At 56.3% G+C, this 19,048-nt stretch overlaps 1 protein-coding gene across 1 annotated transcript; it reads right to left on the minus strand.

Moving 5' to 3' along the window:
- Positions 1 to 16,916: 16,916 nt before the first annotated feature.
- On the minus strand, positions 16,917 to 18,163 carry IUM83_03134 (uncharacterized protein; the record flags this gene model as incomplete). Its single annotated transcript, XM_067927118.1, has 2 exons — positions 16,917 to 16,924; positions 17,026 to 18,163. 2 exons carry the CDS (start codon positions 18,161 to 18,163, stop codon positions 16,917 to 16,919), a joined length of 1,146 nt encoding a protein of 381 aa, XP_067791893.1.
- Positions 18,164 to 19,048: the final 885 nt, after the last annotated feature.

The following is a 19,048-nucleotide window of genomic DNA, read 5'->3' on the forward strand; positions in this document are numbered from 1 at the left end:
CGGTCGAGCCCCGCCGAGTTGATGAGAGTGGATATCGTCGGGACCACTTGACTCCAGCCACCCGCCTTCCGCACATCTTCCTCTGATCTCAGCTGGTGCGTCGGCCGCGCCGAGTTCTTCCCGTGGTGCCGTGGTTAATCTGAACAGCTCAGCTGACTTAGGGACCCAAGGGCCTTCCTCCCCGACCGCTGACCTCGCTGTCTCGGCGATACCTGCACCCACTGCGTCCATCTCGCTGGGTTCGAGTTCCCTCTCTTCACCGCCTGTGTCGATGGCTGGGGCTCGTTCCGCGAGTTCTCCCTAGGCGTCCGCAGTGCCAGTGCTGGACTTGTCTGGATCGCCGAGTCCTCGCTTGTTGTCCCCTCGGGGACCGACGTCAGCTGCACGTACTACGCCGTCTCCAGTTCACCCTAAGTCGGCGGGTTCCAAGCATCCTGCGCCGTCCCGGAAGTCAGCTACCGCTACACAGCCTGCAGTTTCCCGAGCCAAGCCTCCGGCTAAGACCCCGTCCGTCGCCCGCTCCAAGAAGCCCACACCTCCTTCCAGAGCCCCCGGAACGCGATCCCTTCCCCGGGTGGCTGCCCCGAATGCTAGCGCGTTGCAGGAATTGGCTCTGAAGACCTTGGAAGCTTCGGACGACGAGGTGCTGGGTCGGCCGGACGGCTCGTCTTCTCCTTCCTCGCCGAGTTCGCCGCAGGAAGTCGAGCCTTCGGATGTTACCGAGGAGCTGACTTCCGACTCAACTGGATCTCCCGCCGCGCTAGGACAGCCCTCGCCGACTCCTGCTCCAGTTCCCGTCAACCAGGAGGACGAGGAGTTGGAGGACAAGCCGCCGGCTCCTCCGACGGCTGCCGCGACTGCTGCTCCCACCGCTGCGGCCTAAGTCTCGAGCGCGCCATCGTCTCCCCCGGCTCCCAGCGGCACCAAGCGCGCTCGACCTGCTTCTCCTCGCGTGGTGTCCACGAAGGATCGGTCTTCTAAGCCAGCTGACGTGACGTCGGCGGCCAAGCCAGCGGCGAAGTCCGCGACCAAGTCGGCGGCCAAGGTGACCGATAAGTCAACATCCAAGTCGACGGTCAACGTTGCAGCTAAGTCAGCGGCTAAGCCGACTGGGAAGGTGACCGCCAAGTCAGCGGCTAAGGCAGCTACGCCCCGTTCGGCTGCTACGTCGGCCAAACCCCAGCGTCCACCCAAGTCAGCTGCCTCCACGCCAGTAGTTCCGTCCGCTGTGGTCGGGTCGGTGCCCGCTACCAACTCAACTAGCGGATCGGGTGCGTCGGACATGCCGCTCCCTGAGGTTCTGGCTCTGCCGCTCGCTACCCTGCGGACCCGGGCGGCTCAAGCCGCGGCTCGTGAGAACCGCGTTCCCGCTCAGATGAAGATTTGGTGGAATCCGCCGTTCTTCCATCATGGCTCGGCCAGGTGTTGGAATAAGATCCTCCGTCAGTGCGGGATCAACATCATGATGGAGAGAGTCGGCGCCAATTTATGCGTTTGTCCGTCGCCTTCGTCGCCCGAGGGCATTGCTGCCTTCCTCGACGTGGCGTCGACTCGGCATCCTTGTCAGCTGTCGCGGTCCAGGTTCAGCGGACTACTGTCGAGGACGTGGACTCAGCTAAGTCGGCTCCGTCTGTCTGTTCCCCGAACGCGCCGAGTCCAGCCAATCGCGGGGAGCTCGTCATCTTTGACAACTCGACGACTCCGACAGTGACCATGATGACACGGACGATACCGGCACCCTCGTAGTCTTGTGATTTCTTCCAGTAGCCAAGCTGAGCGGTAGTCTAATAGCGAGTAGTGTATATGAACTCAGCTGAGTCCGTACTTCAGTCATTTCTTCCAATATACATCATGTAATTCCAACAGTAGTTTATCCATTCCGCCGAGCCTGTTTATCACTCGGCGGTGGTCAACATGTGGTGCAGTAACTTAGTCCTCGTCTGCAACCTGCACCATTTGCAGACGATTTTCGCGCTTCTTGTTCCGCCAGTAATCAAACAGCAGACCTCCGCACGACAGATTTGCAAGGGGTTCCCACGTCGGTTCATCATAGCCGACACACTTAACTCTGAAAATCCGCTGAGCTCGGTTGGTACTCGTCGATGCGGGCATTTCGTCATCCAATATAGCTTTCACTTCGAATTTTTCCGAGTCCTCGCCGAGTTCAAAGCTGTCTTCGGGAAGTAGTTCCTCATCGAAATCATAACGTTGGTCCTCGCTGGGTTCATCGACCAGCGGGACTGACGGCCGTTGTCCTAAGTCACTGACTTTCTTCAGCCGAGACACATGGACTACCGGGTAAAACCGGTAGCCGCTCTTGTCTGGCAGCTCGAGCTCGTAGGCAAACTCCTCGACCTTTCTCTTCACTCTGAACGGCCCATGCCAGCGGTGGGCAAGTTTCTTCTTCACACTCGGCTTCACTCGCTTCACAAACAACCAGACTTGGTCTCCAGCCTTAAGCAATGAAGAGACAGACTCAGCGACTTCTGTAGTTTCCTCATTAGCCTCTCCAGCTGACTCCGACGAGTTAGGAAGTGCTTTCCTTTCCTTCCCTCTGAGTCGAGCGTTATGTTGTTCAGCTCGGCGAGCCTTTTCGGCCAGCTGGTATTCCTTGGCGAGCTGAATGGCAATTTATCGTTGTCGATTGGCTTCTCGGCGCCACTGGGTGGCCTCCGCCTAGTTGGCTAAGTCCTTCCTTATTGTCGATGTCATTGCTTTGAGAGTCGACTGGGAGTCCCAATCGTGTACGAGGTAAAATGGAATCTCTCGCCGAGTTCAGTCTCGTGAGTAGTTGATAGCGTGCACCACCTTCACAGCGATGTCATCCCAGTCAGCTTGAAGTGGATCTTCGACATAAACCCGTATAGTCTGGATCATCGTCTTGACTGAGCGCTCTTGTTGGTCATTGGCTTGCGGCCTGTAACTCAGCGTGGCTCGGGATCTCGACTGCATTAACTCGGCGAACGCCTGGAACACCTCACTCATAAACCGAGGGTCTCGGTCATGTCGGATGAGGGAAGGTGCCCCAAACCTCCAGAACACGCATTCTTCAAAGGCCTTGGCTACATCTAATGCTGCCGTCTCATTCATCGCCTTGGCGATGACATAACCTGTGAAGTGATCTTGGAAGAGCAGCAGTGCTGTGTTGCCTCGCCGAGTTAGTGGGAGCGGAATCACGAAATCCATTGACACCATTCGGAACGTGAACTCGTATGCCACATTACCAGGTGAGTACCCTCTCAGCTGAGGTTTGCTCTTACTGGTACTGCAATCCTCACAGAATTGGACGTGTTTGACCACATCCGCGTACAGTCCGACCCAGTAGAACTCGGCTTTCACTCTGTGGAACGTTCGCACAATACCTTGGTGCCCTCCTTCGATCGAGTTGTGACGACGGTGGAGTATCTCGTCGATCATAGTCGTCGGCGCTACCAGTCGGAGAGCAAGGACCACCGAGTCAGACTCCGTAACGCGTCTCCGTTGGCCTTGGTAGTACAGCAGATCATCCTCGCTGAGTACGAAATTATCGGCGAGTTTGCTCGCATTCTGGGCTCAGCGATGTGTGAGCTCGTCGAGTTCTCCCCGTAGAAATGCCTTCAAATCTGCCTACTTCAGCTCCTCGTCCTGGACCTTCGAAATGCGTCGACGCCGTTCCGCCTGCACCACAGCTGGGTCAATGTCAGCTGAGCCCGGCACGCGGTCTTCGTCGACTTCAACTTCCGCTTGGTCTTCAACTCGGCGGATTCGCGGAGGGGGTTTCTCCGATTCGTATTCATTGCTCCCGCCTTCTGAAATCAGCGAAGGGGACGTTTCTGCTGGCTTCTTCCGCCGCGGTCGGCCTCTAGTTGTTTCTGGTTCGACATCAGCTTCAAAGTGGACTCGGCGAGACTGGTTCCTTGTCATTACCGCCATCTCGGCTTTTGGCTCCACCGAGTCAGCTTCAGCGTATAGGACTTCCGCTATTTGATTCAGGACCTTGAGCTCGGCTTTTCGCTCACTGCCGAGTACTACTCGGCCGGAATGAGTTTCTAGGGCTTCCGTTGCCAGAGAGTCGGCGGCTGCGTTATAGTACCGCACTACATGCAAGTAGCGAACTGAGCTCAGCTGACTGGTCAACTTCTTATGGCGCGCTAACTCCATTTGCAACGTCTCCTTCTTACATGCGATCACCCCCATTGATTGCTGGATTGCAAGCCGTGAGTCGCCTACAATGATCAAGTCAGCGATTCCTCGAGATAGTGCCGCCATGACTACATTGTTCATTCCAGTGTACTCGGCGATATTCACTGTAGTCGACGGAAGGTACGCACTCGCAGCGATTTCAATGTCCCACGCCAATAAGCGCCATAACACCCACGAGTAGCTGCGGTAGCCTCCATTCTTCGCCGTCTTCGCCGACCCGTCAAACGATAAGACGTGCCCTTCATAGGTCGAAGGTACGCGAGCAAATAGCAACTCCGGGTCGAGTCGGACCGTAGCTGAGTTCTTGGACGGCGGGGCAAGGTGACTCAGCGGCTCGACGAGACCGATATGAGGTGTGACAGTCGCTTGTAGCAACTAAGCGAAGTCAGCGTCCGTCTCGCTGACTCTCTTGATTTTCAGGCGATACGGAGACAATAAGACCGCAAAGCGTACTGCCCTCCCATATAACGACTTCGATTGGAAGACCCACTCCAGGGTAGAGAATATTGTGTAGACATGGAGGGTCTTCCCGGCGAGGAGAGTATGACAGATCTTCAGTAGGTGCAGCAAAGCCAACACTTCCTTCTCGGCGGGATGATAGCCGAGTTCATTCTCCTTGAGCACGCGCCCACAGAACCGAACGGGGTGGAGCTTCTCCTCGTGAGGTTGCAGCAGCGTACTACTGAGCGCCCACTCATTGGCGAAAAGCATGATATGTACTTCACGCGCCGAGTCGAAATGTCGGATTATCGGAGCTTGGGCAGCCCTCTTCTTCAACTCGGCGAAGGCGGACTCAGCGGCTGTGAGGTCACCCCCTTCGCTGAGGTCAGCGTCCGTCAGCTGATACAAAGCTGCTCTGTAGAGGGCCATGTTCTGGATAAACCGGTTGTAATAGTTCAGAGCACCGAGGAACGCCTGCATCCCCTTCTTTGACTTTGGGAACGGCAGCTCGGCGATCGCTGCCATTTGGGCTGGGTTGGCTCTGTTTCCATTCAGCGAGACTTCGTGAGAAAGGAAGTCGACTGCCGGTTGGACAAATATACTCTTCGTGAAGCTGATGCCGATCCTGCACTCAGCGAACCAAGTCAGCAATCGATTTAGAGTCTCCAGGCACTCGTCGAAAGGCGTTCCCCCGAAACAGATGTCGTCGATAAAGGACCGCCGTTGGAATACCGGAGTCAGTGCAGATGTGTCTGACTCACCAGTGGAGAACATATCTCCGTCCGGTCCGTTGACTAGGTCTTGTAGTGGGTCCAACTCGACGGAGGCTTGTAAATCGGCCTCAAACTTTGGCATCGAACTCAGCGATCTAGATAATTGCCCCAAGTTCACGCTTGACCGATGCTGTCGCTGAGTTGTAGTAGCTGCTTCGGCTCGGCGGACGCGTTCCGCATGTGCATTCCACCCGCCCCGGGACTGTACAAATCCCCAGAGCGCGTTGTCGATGACTCGGTGGTATATCATAGGCGCGTTCTTCAATCCAAATGGCATTCGGAGCCACTCAAAATGCCCCAAGGCACAGACAAAAGCTGAGATCTCGCGAGCTCGCTGAGTCATCATAACTGCCCAGAACCCGCTTGCTGCATGGAGCGAGCAAAACCACAGGTAGCTCTCCAACTCGGTGAGCACGTCGTCGTCCAAAGGCATCGCATATTCCATCAACACCGTGATGGCGTTGACCATTTTATAGTCAATGCACAACCTTATGTCGACCCCTTTCTTCTTCAGCACTATCACAATGGTCGAAGCCCATGGGCTCTTTGAGAACGCAATGAGCCCGGCTGTGAGCAGCCCCTTCAACAACTCGTATAATTTCTTCAGGTGCTTCAACGGAACTCGGCGAGCCCGCTGTTTAATGGGCTGGTATCCTTGCACATCAATATCGCAAATCGCCCCATACGCCGGAGGTGGCAAAGCATTGCCACTGGCTATCACGATACCTTCATGGGACCTGAGTGTAGCGATTAGCTTCTCCCGCTGGCTCGCCGAGTGGGCCGTACACACCATGTTCTTTCTGTAACGGGGTTACACGTACAAGTGGCTACAAGCCACTTGTGAATTTAACAGATAGGATATCTGTTAAAAGTTTTAGATACTTCCTCACCTTGGTGTAAGCCACACCAATGGATACATTGAGTGGGCCACCACAATGAATGGTCCACACCTACCATAAGATCCTATTGGTAGAAAGCAGCATCTTTCTACCAATTCGAGACGTGCATATTGGCGGGGATCTGACCGCCAGCCGCTGCCAACCCCTTTCATAAATGATAAACAGATTGAGCAGATTTAGGGGGAAGATCAATTCACAAACAATACAGTTCTCATTTTACCTATTCTAAGTCACTTGGAGTCTTATCTGATTTAAATTATATTTGTGTATTCAAATATAATTAACCTAAGTGGTTACTAAGTACTTACGCTTCCTCATACACGTAGCGCAACGTGTAAGCAAAAGTAGTGAGTCAGGTTAGACCCACTACACCTGGTAGCACTTTGTAGTCCGTCCAACGACCGACTGTTTGACGTTCGTACGAGCTGTACGAACGCGGAGCCGAGAACCACATGAGCACGGAGGTGCCCATGGAGAGCTCCAACACGCCTGCAACGCATGTTGCACGCGCTGACTGCCCCCACCTGTCTGACCCAGAGCGGGAAGCACTTCAATGACTGTCAACAGTCATTGGAGAAGCGGCGATAGCTACGATGCTACGTACGCTATCGCCGACGGAGCAATATGGTGTTGCTCTAGGGTTCATCATGAAGGAGCAGCGTGATGCTGCTTCCTCAGTGACGGCGTCGTCAGGGACGACACCGCGTGCTCAACCATTAAAATTGAGCGTAAGCAATTACGTGGGAAGAGAGGGCGAGCCGCTCCTCCGGTGGCTTGTCGAGCTCGACACAGCCATAGCGGCTCGACGCATCGTCGACCCGCTGTCGAAGGTCGCGTTCGCCATGTCCTGCTTTGGCGGACGCGCAAGGCGTTGGGCGTATGGACGCCGCCCCTCAGATCCCACGTGCTTTAGCACGTACGAGATATTCAAAGAGGAGCTGAAACAAGCGTTTTGGCCCCCGCAAAATGAATTCCGGTCGAGGGCGGAATTCCTCGACCTACAGCAGAGTAAGCATGACGTTCATGCTTATGCGCAGCGCGCACGGTACTGGTCTCGAACATCGTGACCAACCTGATAGTCGAGGCGACTAAAGTCGTCACGTTCATGAAGGGACTTAGCGATGGGCCCGTGAAGACCTATCTCTTCCGAGAGTACCCGAGTACTCTCGAAGCTGCAATCACCCTTGCCATGCACGAAGAGTTTAGCCTGCGGCAGGCTAAACTCCATGTAAACGTACCGAGGCCGCAACCGCGCGCGGTAACGATGACGGGAGGTCCGGAGCCAATGGACCTCTCGAACGCAACAACTGCTGGTTACCAGCGGCAGGGAGGTAACGTGTGATGCTTCCGTTGCGGAAGGATCGGTCACTTTGCACGGGAGTGCACAGCTCCCATGCCCCTTGGAGGTGGCCGTCGTGGCGATGCTAGGCATCGCCGCGGACCAACAAAAAACGCAAACATCCAGTAGGCGCGGGGCGCCCTACTGGTAATGCAGTCACGCGTGCCGACATCGGGCACGCGACACTGAGGACTGCAGCCCCCAGTGAGACTAGCTATCGCTGCAAGAAACAAGATGACAGGCCGAACCTAGTCATCTTGAAGGTTTATTCGAATAGAGCGAGCGACTCTCTTCGAGCTTTGGTAGATGCAGGCGCGTCGAACAACTTTGTTCGACTACGAAGCTTGCCGAGACTTGACTTCGAGGAAGTAAATGTACCTCGAAGTCTTCTGGAGGTACGACTGGCAACAGGTGCCATCGTAAAGACCGAGAAGCGCGTCGTGAACGTGCGCTTCTCGTACAAACAACGAGTGTTTGTCGAACACTTTATCGTCCTGGACCTGGACGATAAGTTCGACGTGGTAATGGGCATGCCGTGGCTTGCACGGCATGATCCGGTGATAGACTGGAAGAAGCGCACGCTCGTGCGCTTCGGACGCGACAGCGGCAAAGAGAACGATGGCCCTGTTACCGCAGCGCACGCACCAGCAGGTGCGCGCGGCTCACCAGTCGAGACAGCGCTTTATGCTGCTGTCCCGGAGCGCCCAAGAAGTGCGCGAGGGCGCGCACAAGTGAGACCCACGTCGGCAATGCTGCCGACGTCGGAAGAAAAAGATGTGTTGGTTCCGGGAACCAACACCCACGTTCAAGCGTGTAAGGGACAGCCCCTGACCCGAAGCGGTCAGGTCGACAACGACGCGTCGGCTCAGGGAGCCGACGCACCCTCGGTCATGAGGGGCTCCGCCAATGAATGGCGTCGAGGTGACGAAGGCGTGTCAACTCCGGGAGTTGACACTGCAAACAGTGCGGACGGTTGCAAACGTACCGCACTGAGGCAATTTGCATGCTGTCGTGCAGCCGGGCTGCACGACGAAGCGCCATGCGATCAAGCCGGGCTTGATATCGCGCGCCCGCAGACAGGGTCTGCCGGCGAAGGGACACATTACCGTGAAGCCGGGCTGCACGAAGGAAAATGCGGTCAAGCCGGGCTTGATACCGCGCGCCCGCGGACAGGGTCCGCCGGCGAACAACTGTCCACGGCCGGGCCTGGACCAGAAGAACAACAGTGCGGAGCCGGGCTCCGCACAACAAGAAGACGGCGCAAGCGGAAAACGCTGCGCAAGTCTCGGTCCGGGACCGAGACGCAACAAGAGCAGTCTGTTGGGCAGACTGCGGCGGTGACGCCGAATGTCAAGACGCTAAGCGTCTTGCCGCGCACCGATACTGGATTCCAGTATCGTGAGATGGAACTCGCTAATCCTCCAACGACGGCGTCGGAGTTGACTTCGCTTCCAGCCATGAGCTGGAAGCGCTTCACGCGCGACTTGCACGATGGACGCATCGAGCAAGTCTGCGTTCTTTCGGACAGCGAAAGAACGGAGACCGAGAGCGAAGAGCTGAGGCAGCTCTTCATGGGAAGTACCACTGAGAGTGAAGACACTCTCAGTGCGAAGACGAAGCGAGAGCGCTTCGAGGAACAAGGTTGAGACTCGCTGAAGTCGCGTCCCTGTTACGATTTGTTGAGGGAGTGCACGCGACTTGCACGATAGCCGCATCGAGCAGGTCTGCGTTCTTTCGAACAGCGAAAGAACGGAGAGCGAGAGCGCTTCGAGGAACAAGGTTGGGACTCGCTGAAGTCGAGTCCCTATTACGATTTGTTGAGGGAGTACAAAGACGTACTCCCGGAAGAGATTCCTGCGGAGCTTCCGCAGGATAAGGGCATTCGGCACGAAATACTGTGTCACGCGGCAGTGGCCACTGCCGCGAGAACAAGTAAAAGCGATCGACAACTTCTTTGAAAGTCGTCGCAAAGCCGGACAAGTGCAGGAATCAAAGTCCCCGCACAGTGCCCCGACGTTCTGTGTCAAAAAGCCACAGGGCGGATGGCGCATCGCTCATGCCTACAACAAGCTGAACGATGCGACGGTACCGGCGCAGACGCCGATACCGCAAAAAGATGTCATCATCGATTCGATGGCCGGGAGCACCGTTTACAGTGCTCTCAACTTGCGAAACGGATTCTATAAGATCCTAATGCGTGAGAGCGATATCCCTCTCACGGCAGTGAACACACCAAGCGGCATGCTCTGGGAATGGCTAGTAATGCCACAGGGGCTTAAGAATTCCACTGCGACTTTCAACAGGTACGTGACGCACTTGCTGCGCTCGGTGCGCGACTTCGCACCGAGCCACTGTGGTGTTGCAGAACACACAAATATCGTCAGATGTGGATCTCCAGCACAAACCACAACAATCGCCGAGTTAGGTCGGCGCTTGCTGACCTGCGCAGGGGTTGTCACCTCGCGGTTCGTCCCAACCGGGACAGCGGGTGTCTCGCCTCTCGCCGACACCTGCCAACCAAGGTCCACTCTTCCGGAGATCCGCCGAGCTAGCGGACTCCGTTCACAAACTCCTGTGCCCTCCACCAAAGGATGGACGGCGGCGCGCTAGCGCTTTTACAGGCCGCCGGGCAGAAGCAACCCGACTTGAAGAGTAACGGCACCTGGGCTGTCCGGCGTACCGGCTCGCTGAGTTAGCGAGACTTTTCCTTCGCACTTGGCGAGCACCCAACGCCCAATCCCGGGCCGACCTAATCTCTTGGCGCTGCCAGTCGAGTACCCTACAAGCTATGCCTCTCGGGTACCGACGGCAGGCATAATCCGACCCCGTGCAGAGACTTACCGAAAAGTGTGCACGTGTTGTGGGCCTAGAAAATTCTGCTCTGTTTGTTCTTAAGTCGTTTGGGCGCCCTGAAAGGGCGCCTCCACTATTCCTAAGGTCCGATACAAATATCAAGTGAAATGGTGTGGTTTCGGATCTAGGCCGACCCTTCACCCTCTCAGCGACGCTTCGAACTCGGCGGAGCCGGATAAGTTGTCCGGATAACCCGGCGAGTTCGACGGGGAGGTCTCGCCGACTCGGCTGAGTGCTGCTGGGCTCGCCGGGCTCACGCTTGGTCCTCTTGTGCGCCTTCTGGTCGTGCCCCGCGTCGTCTGAGTGGCCGGCGGCTCTGTTTAGCCGAGCTCAAGGCCTGGAAACTGCCTTGAATTCGGCTGAGCGTCTCCTAGCGTCCCCGCACTCGGCCCGCCGTACGTGCGTCTTCTCCTTGCGTAGTGCCACCCGTCCTTGGTCTCCGGTGCTCTTGATTCCCAGTCAGCCGGCCGCAGTGCGCTCGTGAAGCCTGCGAGCTCGGCGGACTGGCACAGTGTACCATCCAGCCGAGTAGTACCGTCGGTGCTGCTTTCCTGGCCGTCTCGGTACTGCGAACTCGGCGAACTCGGCGGATTGGCACAGTGTACCATCCAGCTGAGTAGTACCGTCGGTGCTGCTATTAGGCGGATTTGGTACACTGTTCCACTTGGGTGCTCCACAAAACTGATGTTTCCTACACCACACTACTTCGATGATGTGTTCATCCACAGCCGGGTTGTGGACGGGAAGACCGACGTAGAGATGCACAGGGTGCATCTCCGGAAGCTTCTTGAGCTTATGCGAAAGCATAAGCTCTACGCGAACCTGAAGAAGTGTATCTTCGGGGCGAGCGAGATACCCGTCCTCGGGTATCTCGTAGGGAAGAATGGTGTTCGCCCTGACCCGGAAAAGGTCAGAGTGATCAATGAATGGCCTACGCCTTCAAGTGTCAAGGAACTGAGGCAGTTCCTTGGCTTGGCCACGTACTTGTGCAAGTACGTGGAGGATTGCGCGGGCAAGATCCGCCCGCTGTCACAGCTTCTCAAGAAGGAAGCTGTGTGGAATTGGACAGCCGATTGCCAAAAAGCATTCAATGCAGTCAAGCGGGGCTTGATTGAGGCACCGATCTTGGCAGTGGCTGACCAAGATCGTCCATTTCACGTAGTGTGTGACGCATCCGATTTCGCGATCGGATGCGCGTTGATGCAGCACGATCACGAGGGCCATGATCGTGTCGTCTACTACCAATCGCGTCAGCTGAAGCCAGCTGAGCGCAACTATCCGGTGCATGACAAGGAACTCCTTGCCATGAAGTACGCACTCGCAAAGTTCCGAGTGTATTTGCTTGGAAGTAGACCATTTGTGGTCTACACCGACCATGCTTCACTGCGCACTGCAGTGAAGTCACCACACATTTCACAGAGAATGGCGAGATGGCTCTCATTCTTTGCGGAGTATAACTTCCGGGTCGAATACAAACCCAGAAGATTGAATGTGGTGGCCGACGCGTTATCACGTCGGCCGGACTACGCGGAAGCTGCTGACGTCAATACCATTGACGTCATACGATCAAGCAAACCCACATCGTCCCTGTTGGATGATGTGAAGGCCGCGTACGCGCATGACGCGGACGCGAAGCTCTTGCTGGCCTATGGCACAGCACCTTCTGACAAGGCGCGTCAGAAGCTGCCCAAGCACCTACGTGCGAGTGCACACCGCTCTCGCGTGCACGATGGACTGCTTCTTTATAATGCAGTCGGCGACAACGCGGACCGCGTTGTCGTGCCGAATGACCATGACCTGAGACTCAGGATCACGTACGAGTATCACGATGCCCCGACTGCGGGACATCTCGAACATGAGAAGACATACGTCCTTCTCACGCGTGACTTCTACTGGCACCACCAGTACAAGTGGGTGCGCAAGTACGTCCGTGCTTGCGAGGTGTGCCAACGCGTAAAGCCTGCGCCGTTTGCGCAGGCTCCATTACAATCACTACCGACTCCGTCGGAGTGTTGGAAGTCCATGTCATTGGACTTCATCTTTGGTCTTCCCCCGGACAGCGGAGGGAATACCGGTGTTGTGGTCTTCGTCGACCGCTTCAGCAAGATGTACCATCTTGCTGCGGTGCCAGCAGAGGTGACCGCGAAGCAGACGGCCCGTCTGCTCGTCGACATGGTGTTCAAACACCATGGCATGCCGTCTGACATCGTGTCGGAGAGAGACCCGCGCTTCACAGCGCACCTGTGGCGAGAAGTGTTTACACTTCTTGGGAGCCAGCTTTCCATGTCGACTGCGGATCACCCGCAGACGGACGGTCAAACCGAGCGCGTGAATCGCGTGCTCGTCGATATGTTGAAGAGCTACGCTCACTCGTTCCAATACTGGAGCGAGTGCTTATCGATGGCAGAGTTTGCCATCAACAACTCAGTGCATGCCTCGACCGGGCATACACCGTTCTACGTGAATGCCATGCGGCATCCCCGTCTACCGAGTTTACTCGGAGTAATGGCTCCCACTTTAAGTGGGGGAGGATTTACGACTGCAATACAGCAGCCGCAGAAAACCGCCGACACTTGCACAGTGTCAGCTGCAACAATGGACAAACCACATGAGTCTGCGCAGGGCGCAGACTCCCCCAACAACAAGGCCAACGACCACGGGTCTGCGCAGGGCGCAGACACCGCAAAGAACCACGCAGAGGCCGGGCCTCTAGCGGAGAGCGAGCTGAATGACTTCAGCCCGGATGCAATCAGTTTCATCACCAAAAGACAAGCCGTAATTCGGTTTGTCCAAGACACAATAGCAGCTTCTGTTGATCAACAGAAGCTGAACGCAGACAATGCGGGCAGAGGCAACACAAATGAATTTAAAGTTGGTTCATTAGTTTTGTTAGCTACACAAAACCTGCCTAGACATACAGTTTCGGATTTCGGAGCAAGCAAGCTTGCTCCGCGCTTCATCGGGCTGTTCACTGTGTTGGTACGGCACCGCAACGCTTACACGCTAGACATACCGTCTAGCATGCGCCTCCATCCGACCTTTTACGTCGGAAGGCTGAAGCCATACCTGCAGCACGAGCCATCTAGCTCGGCTGACCCGAAGCCTCGGCAGGAGCCGAGGCAGAAGCGGAGGACTTCGCCTCGGCGACGAGCAGCCTCTCCTCCAGCGCGCGGACGCGCTGGAGCAACCCCTTCATCTGGGTCCCCAGCTCGACCTGGATATTCGAGGCGGTCTGCGAGACCGCCGCGACTTGGGCCTTCTGGTTCGCCAGCTCTTGTTTCAGGGCGGCGAACTCAGCGCCCTGCAGACGCTCCACGGCGGTCACCCGGTCGTGGAGAGGCGCATACTGATCAGCCCGGGGCTGATCATACCCGGGGCGTGTTCCCACCCCCGCCACCGCCGATCCGTGACGCCCGCGGCTCAACCCGCTGGGTTGTTGAGCGGATTGTTGACCATAGTATCCCGAAAACGAACCCTCAAGGGGCTCGTTTTCGTATTCGTTGGAGAGGATTTCCTCCCCATCGAGATACATGGAAGCCGCGGAACGTCTTGCTGGAGGACATTCCGGAAATGGTGAGGGCGTACGAGGAGCACTACGCGCTGGCGCAGCGGAAGTAGTGCGAGCGCTGCGATCATCGCTAGCGCCCGAACCCTCACGTGCTAAGAACTTAGCACGGAGCTCTTTGAGACTACCGAGCACACGGAACGACGTGTACCCGTTCAGGTCGCGGTCGCTCAAGCGGACCGCGCCTGGGAAGCACTTCGTGCACTGAAAGCCCTCGGGCACAGCGCACGGCACATTTGCCTCCTCTGCAGCAACATGAAGTTGCTTCAGCTTTCCACGCTTCGAGTATGTCTCGAAGCGATCACGCGCTTGCTTAATCCGATCACGGTAAGCACTCGGCCTCTTGTTGAAGTTTTCAACAAAGGCGTTCCAACTTTGACAAAGTGCCTGCCACTCGGGCACTTTGCTGCGACAAGACGTCTTCTTGCTTTGAAACCATCGGAGCTCATGAAAGAGTCCGATGTAGTAATCGCGCCTTTGATGCGTTTCCGCATCAAAGTGCAGCTCAGCAGCCACAGCGTCATCTTTGATGGCGCTGCATACGTACAGCGGTACCTCATTCGGAGGTACCGAGTTCCCATACCGGTCCGTAATCTCGGACGCGGACGGCATCCACGGATCGCGCGCTGCAGGCGCAGCGCGCGGAGAGCTTTGAGCTTTGATATCACGCGCTGCAGCAGCAGCGCGCGTAGTACTGAGAGCCCCAGCGGAGGCGAGTGGGGTATCGCTCTCAGTACGCGAACGCTTTGAGCTCGAAGCGTCCGATTCGTCCCCTTCGCGCGGGCGAATGTTCTTGGCATGAGGGTCGAGCGATTCGCTCGACACTGATTCTTTGCGCTTAGAGGGCGAGTCCTCCTCGTCCTCCATGTCTTCATCGTCGTCGTCGAAGTCGACGACGTCGCCATACTTCGCCTTCTGGCGTTCGAAGTAGTCATCGATGGAGAGATGACTCTCCACCGACTTCGGGGTCTTCTTCTCTTGAGGCGCGCTCATCGTTGAATGAGCGCGGATTTCTTCTCCAAACGCGGAGAATTGACGAATGGTCAATTCCGAAGATTGACGTGCGGAGACCCCGCGCGTCTAACCTTAGGGGGGTGGTGTAACGGGGTTACACGTACACGTGGCTACAAGCCACTTGTGAATTTAACAGATAGGATATCTGTTAAAAGTTTTAGATACTTCCTCACCTTGGTGTAAGCCACACCAATGGATACATTGAAGTGGGCCACCACAATGAGTGGTCCACACCTACCATAAGATCCTATTGGTAGAAAGCAGCATCTTTCTACCAATTCGAGACGTGCATATGGGCGGGGCTCTGACAGCCAGCCGCTATCAACCCCTTTCATAAATGATAAACAGATTGAGCAGATTTAGGGGGAAGATCAATTCACAAACAATTCAGTTCTCATTTTACCTATTCTAAGTCACTTGGAGTCTTATTTTATTTAAATTATATTTGTGTATTCAAATATAATTAATCTAAGTAATTACTAAGTACTTACGCTTCCTCATACACGTAGCGCAACGTGTAAGCAAAAGTAGTGAGTCAGGTTAGAACCACTACACTTTCCCTCATAACCCAAAGTCGTCGGTGCCGAGTCAGTGAGACTCGTAATAGCTCGGCGGCTTTCCTCTGGGTAGCCGAGTTCATTGTTCCAATCGAATTCACGTCCATGTCCGTCAGCTCCATACTCCAATTCATCACTTTCTCCATACATCATCTCGGGCCGTTGCACCTTGCCGACGACAGCGAACACAAAGTTCGCTTCAAACGCCGGCTCAGCTGACTGTGGCAGCCCGATATTATCTAACCCAGTCGGAGTTGGCGGGCCACCTAGTTTAAATCTTTCGGCTCGTAGATATCGTGGAGGTCGGCGGGCACCGCCGACTTGTCTACAGAGGTACGGACGAACTTGGTGAGCTTCTCGAGTCGCTGGAACAGCTCGCAACGACCCACGTCATGGACTTGCTTGCGGAATTTGCATCGCCTGGGACAGAAATGACTGTTGCTTCCGCACACTGCGCACGGGCCATAGCGAGGGCGTTCGCCAAACTCGCCTCGGCGATCTCGGCGGTCGTAACTCCGCCTGTTACGGGCATCATCTCGGCGACCTGGACGTTGCCGCTCGCCCGTCTCTTCTGGACGAGCTAGGCGGTCACCCCTGCGCCGCTCCGCCGAGTTGCCCCGTCCTGAGGACTGGTCACTCACAGCTCCAGCGTCCACGTGATCTTCGCTCTCGTCGGAGTCAGCGTAGCTGAAGCTGCTGTAGCCATCTTCGCTGCTCCACGACTCATATCCGCTGCCTCGCCGACTCGACAGGCGCGAGTCGGAACCGTGGTACAAATCTTCCACCAACGCGTCCACCGCGTTGACTCGGCGGTCTCGGCCCTCGTCGCGACGACTTCGGCGATCATCTCGGCGCGGCACGCGTCGATCATCTCGGCGGGTCTCTCGGCGGTCATGTCGCCGAGTGTTGTCACCCCGTCGAGTTTCGCTTCCTCGGCTGTTGATCATACGGTCTCGTTGCTTCTTCCCTTTTTCGCCAAGGACCATCTTGCTGATAATCTGCTCCACTCGCTGAATGTCGGCGAGTTGGAGCTGGTACAGCAAATTCATGACTTCGTCGTCACCGCAGTTGAGCAGGAACTGCTCAACGTGATCGGCCGCATCCGCACCGCCCTTCTCGTATTGGCTCTTTGCGGTACGGGCGTATCCGTTGAGTCGGATGAGAAAATCGCAGATCGACTCATTCTCGTTGCGTGTAGCCGAGTAGTATCTGCTCTGCGCTGACTGGTCGAACTGAGAGCAGTAATACTCGAGGAACGCTCCGCTGAGTAGGTTCCAACGCTGTTGAGTCTACTTAGGCAGCTGGCGATACCAGCTCTTAGCCGCTCGACCGAGACTCGGCGAGAATGGCTCACACCACGAGTTTTGAGGTTGGCGAGTCCCTTTCATCTCGTAGATGAAACGTTTCAACCACTGCAAGGACGCGTCTGAACGGTATCGCTTGCCCTCGAACTCGGCGATCTTGTCGAGCGAGAAGTGAGTGCGCACTTCCAGACACATGGTGTCAGCTTGTTCCTCGCCGTCATGACTGAGTCGGCGGATTTGCGCCTTCACCGACTCATCGGGATCACCCCTGTCATCCCACGGGTCTTCGCCGAGTTCTGCTTCATCGCAGGGATCGTACAGATGGTCATAGCAACCACGACCCGGCTTGCCCTTCTTCGGGGTCAACATGTGGGAGTCCTCGAGGTACGGAGTTCCCACAGTCGACCGGAACTTTTCAGCTTTCTCGGTCTTCTTTGTCTCCGGGGTCCGGGGCAGAGGGACTTTGCTTGGATCTTCACCGTAGTCGGCGATCCGCTGGGCAATTGTCTGCTTGGGTCCTGGAGCCCGCTTCAACCCGAACTCAGCGCGCAGCCGGCATTTCCACTGAGTCAGCTCACTCCCAGCTTGGCGAACGTCCCAGCCTGATAACATCAAGCTGTTGGGCCTGCTTGTGCGATATCCCATCGACTTCAGCAGCAGCGCCGTGTCTTCGACGAGTTGGTCCAGACTGGTGCTGTTGATTGGCTGAGTCAGCTCGGGGCCCAGCACCGGCCACTTCGCCTGCGCCATCGCGACCAGCGCAAACAACATCATCCACTCACAGTGGACTCTCATCTCCTCGCCGAGTCGGCTGAGCACCTTGTTGTTACTCGGCGTGTCGGCGTTCCGGGTTGCTCTTGGAATAAGGGGCGGACGTTCCCTTTGAGCATCCCGTTGGTCATCATCTTCATCGGCTTCGTCCGCACTTGCGTTCAACTCGGCGGCGAGGCTGTGCTCAACAGGGCGTGGATTTCCCATCCGACTCATCTGGAGCGACAACTCCTCCACTTCGCTGAGTAACTCAGCTGTCGACTTGACATATTCGTCGACTTCCCCCTTCTCTTCATACTCATCTTCATCTTCTTGGCCTCGAGCGTCGTCATCCTCGGACGGAACGGTCCGGGCCGCATCCATCGTCATGGGCGCATCCAGCGGACTCGCCGAGTTCGATCGCTCCGCCGGTGATCGACCTCGCGTTGGACTACCTCGACTCGGCGATGACCATCCCTTGGCCATCCTGCTCACTTGTTCTCACTTGACTTGGTTACTTGGTACTTGCGACAACACGCACACCGTGTTCTCGGGTCGCGGCACCAGTTGTGATGTAGCAGAACGCACAAATTAGTCCTTGCACACAGACACAACAATCGCCGAGCTAGTCGGCGCTTATTGGCCTGCGCTAGGTCGTCCCCAGCGGTCCGGCCCTTCCGGGACAGCGGTGGCGGTCCTCGCTGAGACCAGGCAACCAAGCCAGTCGTTCTTCCGGAAGTCAGCTGAACTCACTGACTCCCGTTCCTCAAACCCGTGCCGTCCACCAAAGGATGGACAACGGCGCGCGAGCGCTTTTACGGGCCACCGAGTGCAAAGGCTTCTCGGCTAGAAGTGTCACGGCACCCGGGCTATCCGGCGTACTGGCCCGCAGACTCGGCGGGACTTGTCCTCGGCGCGCTCGGCGAGTTCCTTGTCCATCCCGGGCCGACTTGTCTCTTGGCGCTACCTGTCAACACCCTACAAGCTATGCCTCTCGGGTGCTGATGGCAGACATAATCCAGCCCGCGCAGGGACTTACCGGACAGTGTACGCTTGTCTTGGAGTTGGAAAATTCTGCTCTGTTTGTTGTTATCTCTCCGAAGAGCCGTTAGGGCTCTAACCTACTTTTCCCTGTGTCCTATACAAATACCTAATGAGATGAAGGGGTTTGGTAACTCAACTGACCCCTCACTAAGTCCCAAGGTAGCTATCTTGCTATCCCACTGACTTCTTGCCTCAGTGAGAAGTACTGTATCCGCTCTCACTTTGAAACGCCAGACCGCTCTGACTTTGAAACGCTTTCGTCGACTGCGGGAATTACCATTACCTCTCCCACTCTGACACAGCATACCGCTCTCATTCTGTGACACC

This window comes from Phytophthora cinnamomi, assembly GCF_018691715.1.
Source record: "Phytophthora cinnamomi strain GKB4 chromosome Unknown Contig38, whole genome shotgun sequence".
Taxonomy (NCBI): Eukaryota; Oomycota; class Peronosporomycetes; order Peronosporales; family Peronosporaceae; genus Phytophthora; species Phytophthora cinnamomi.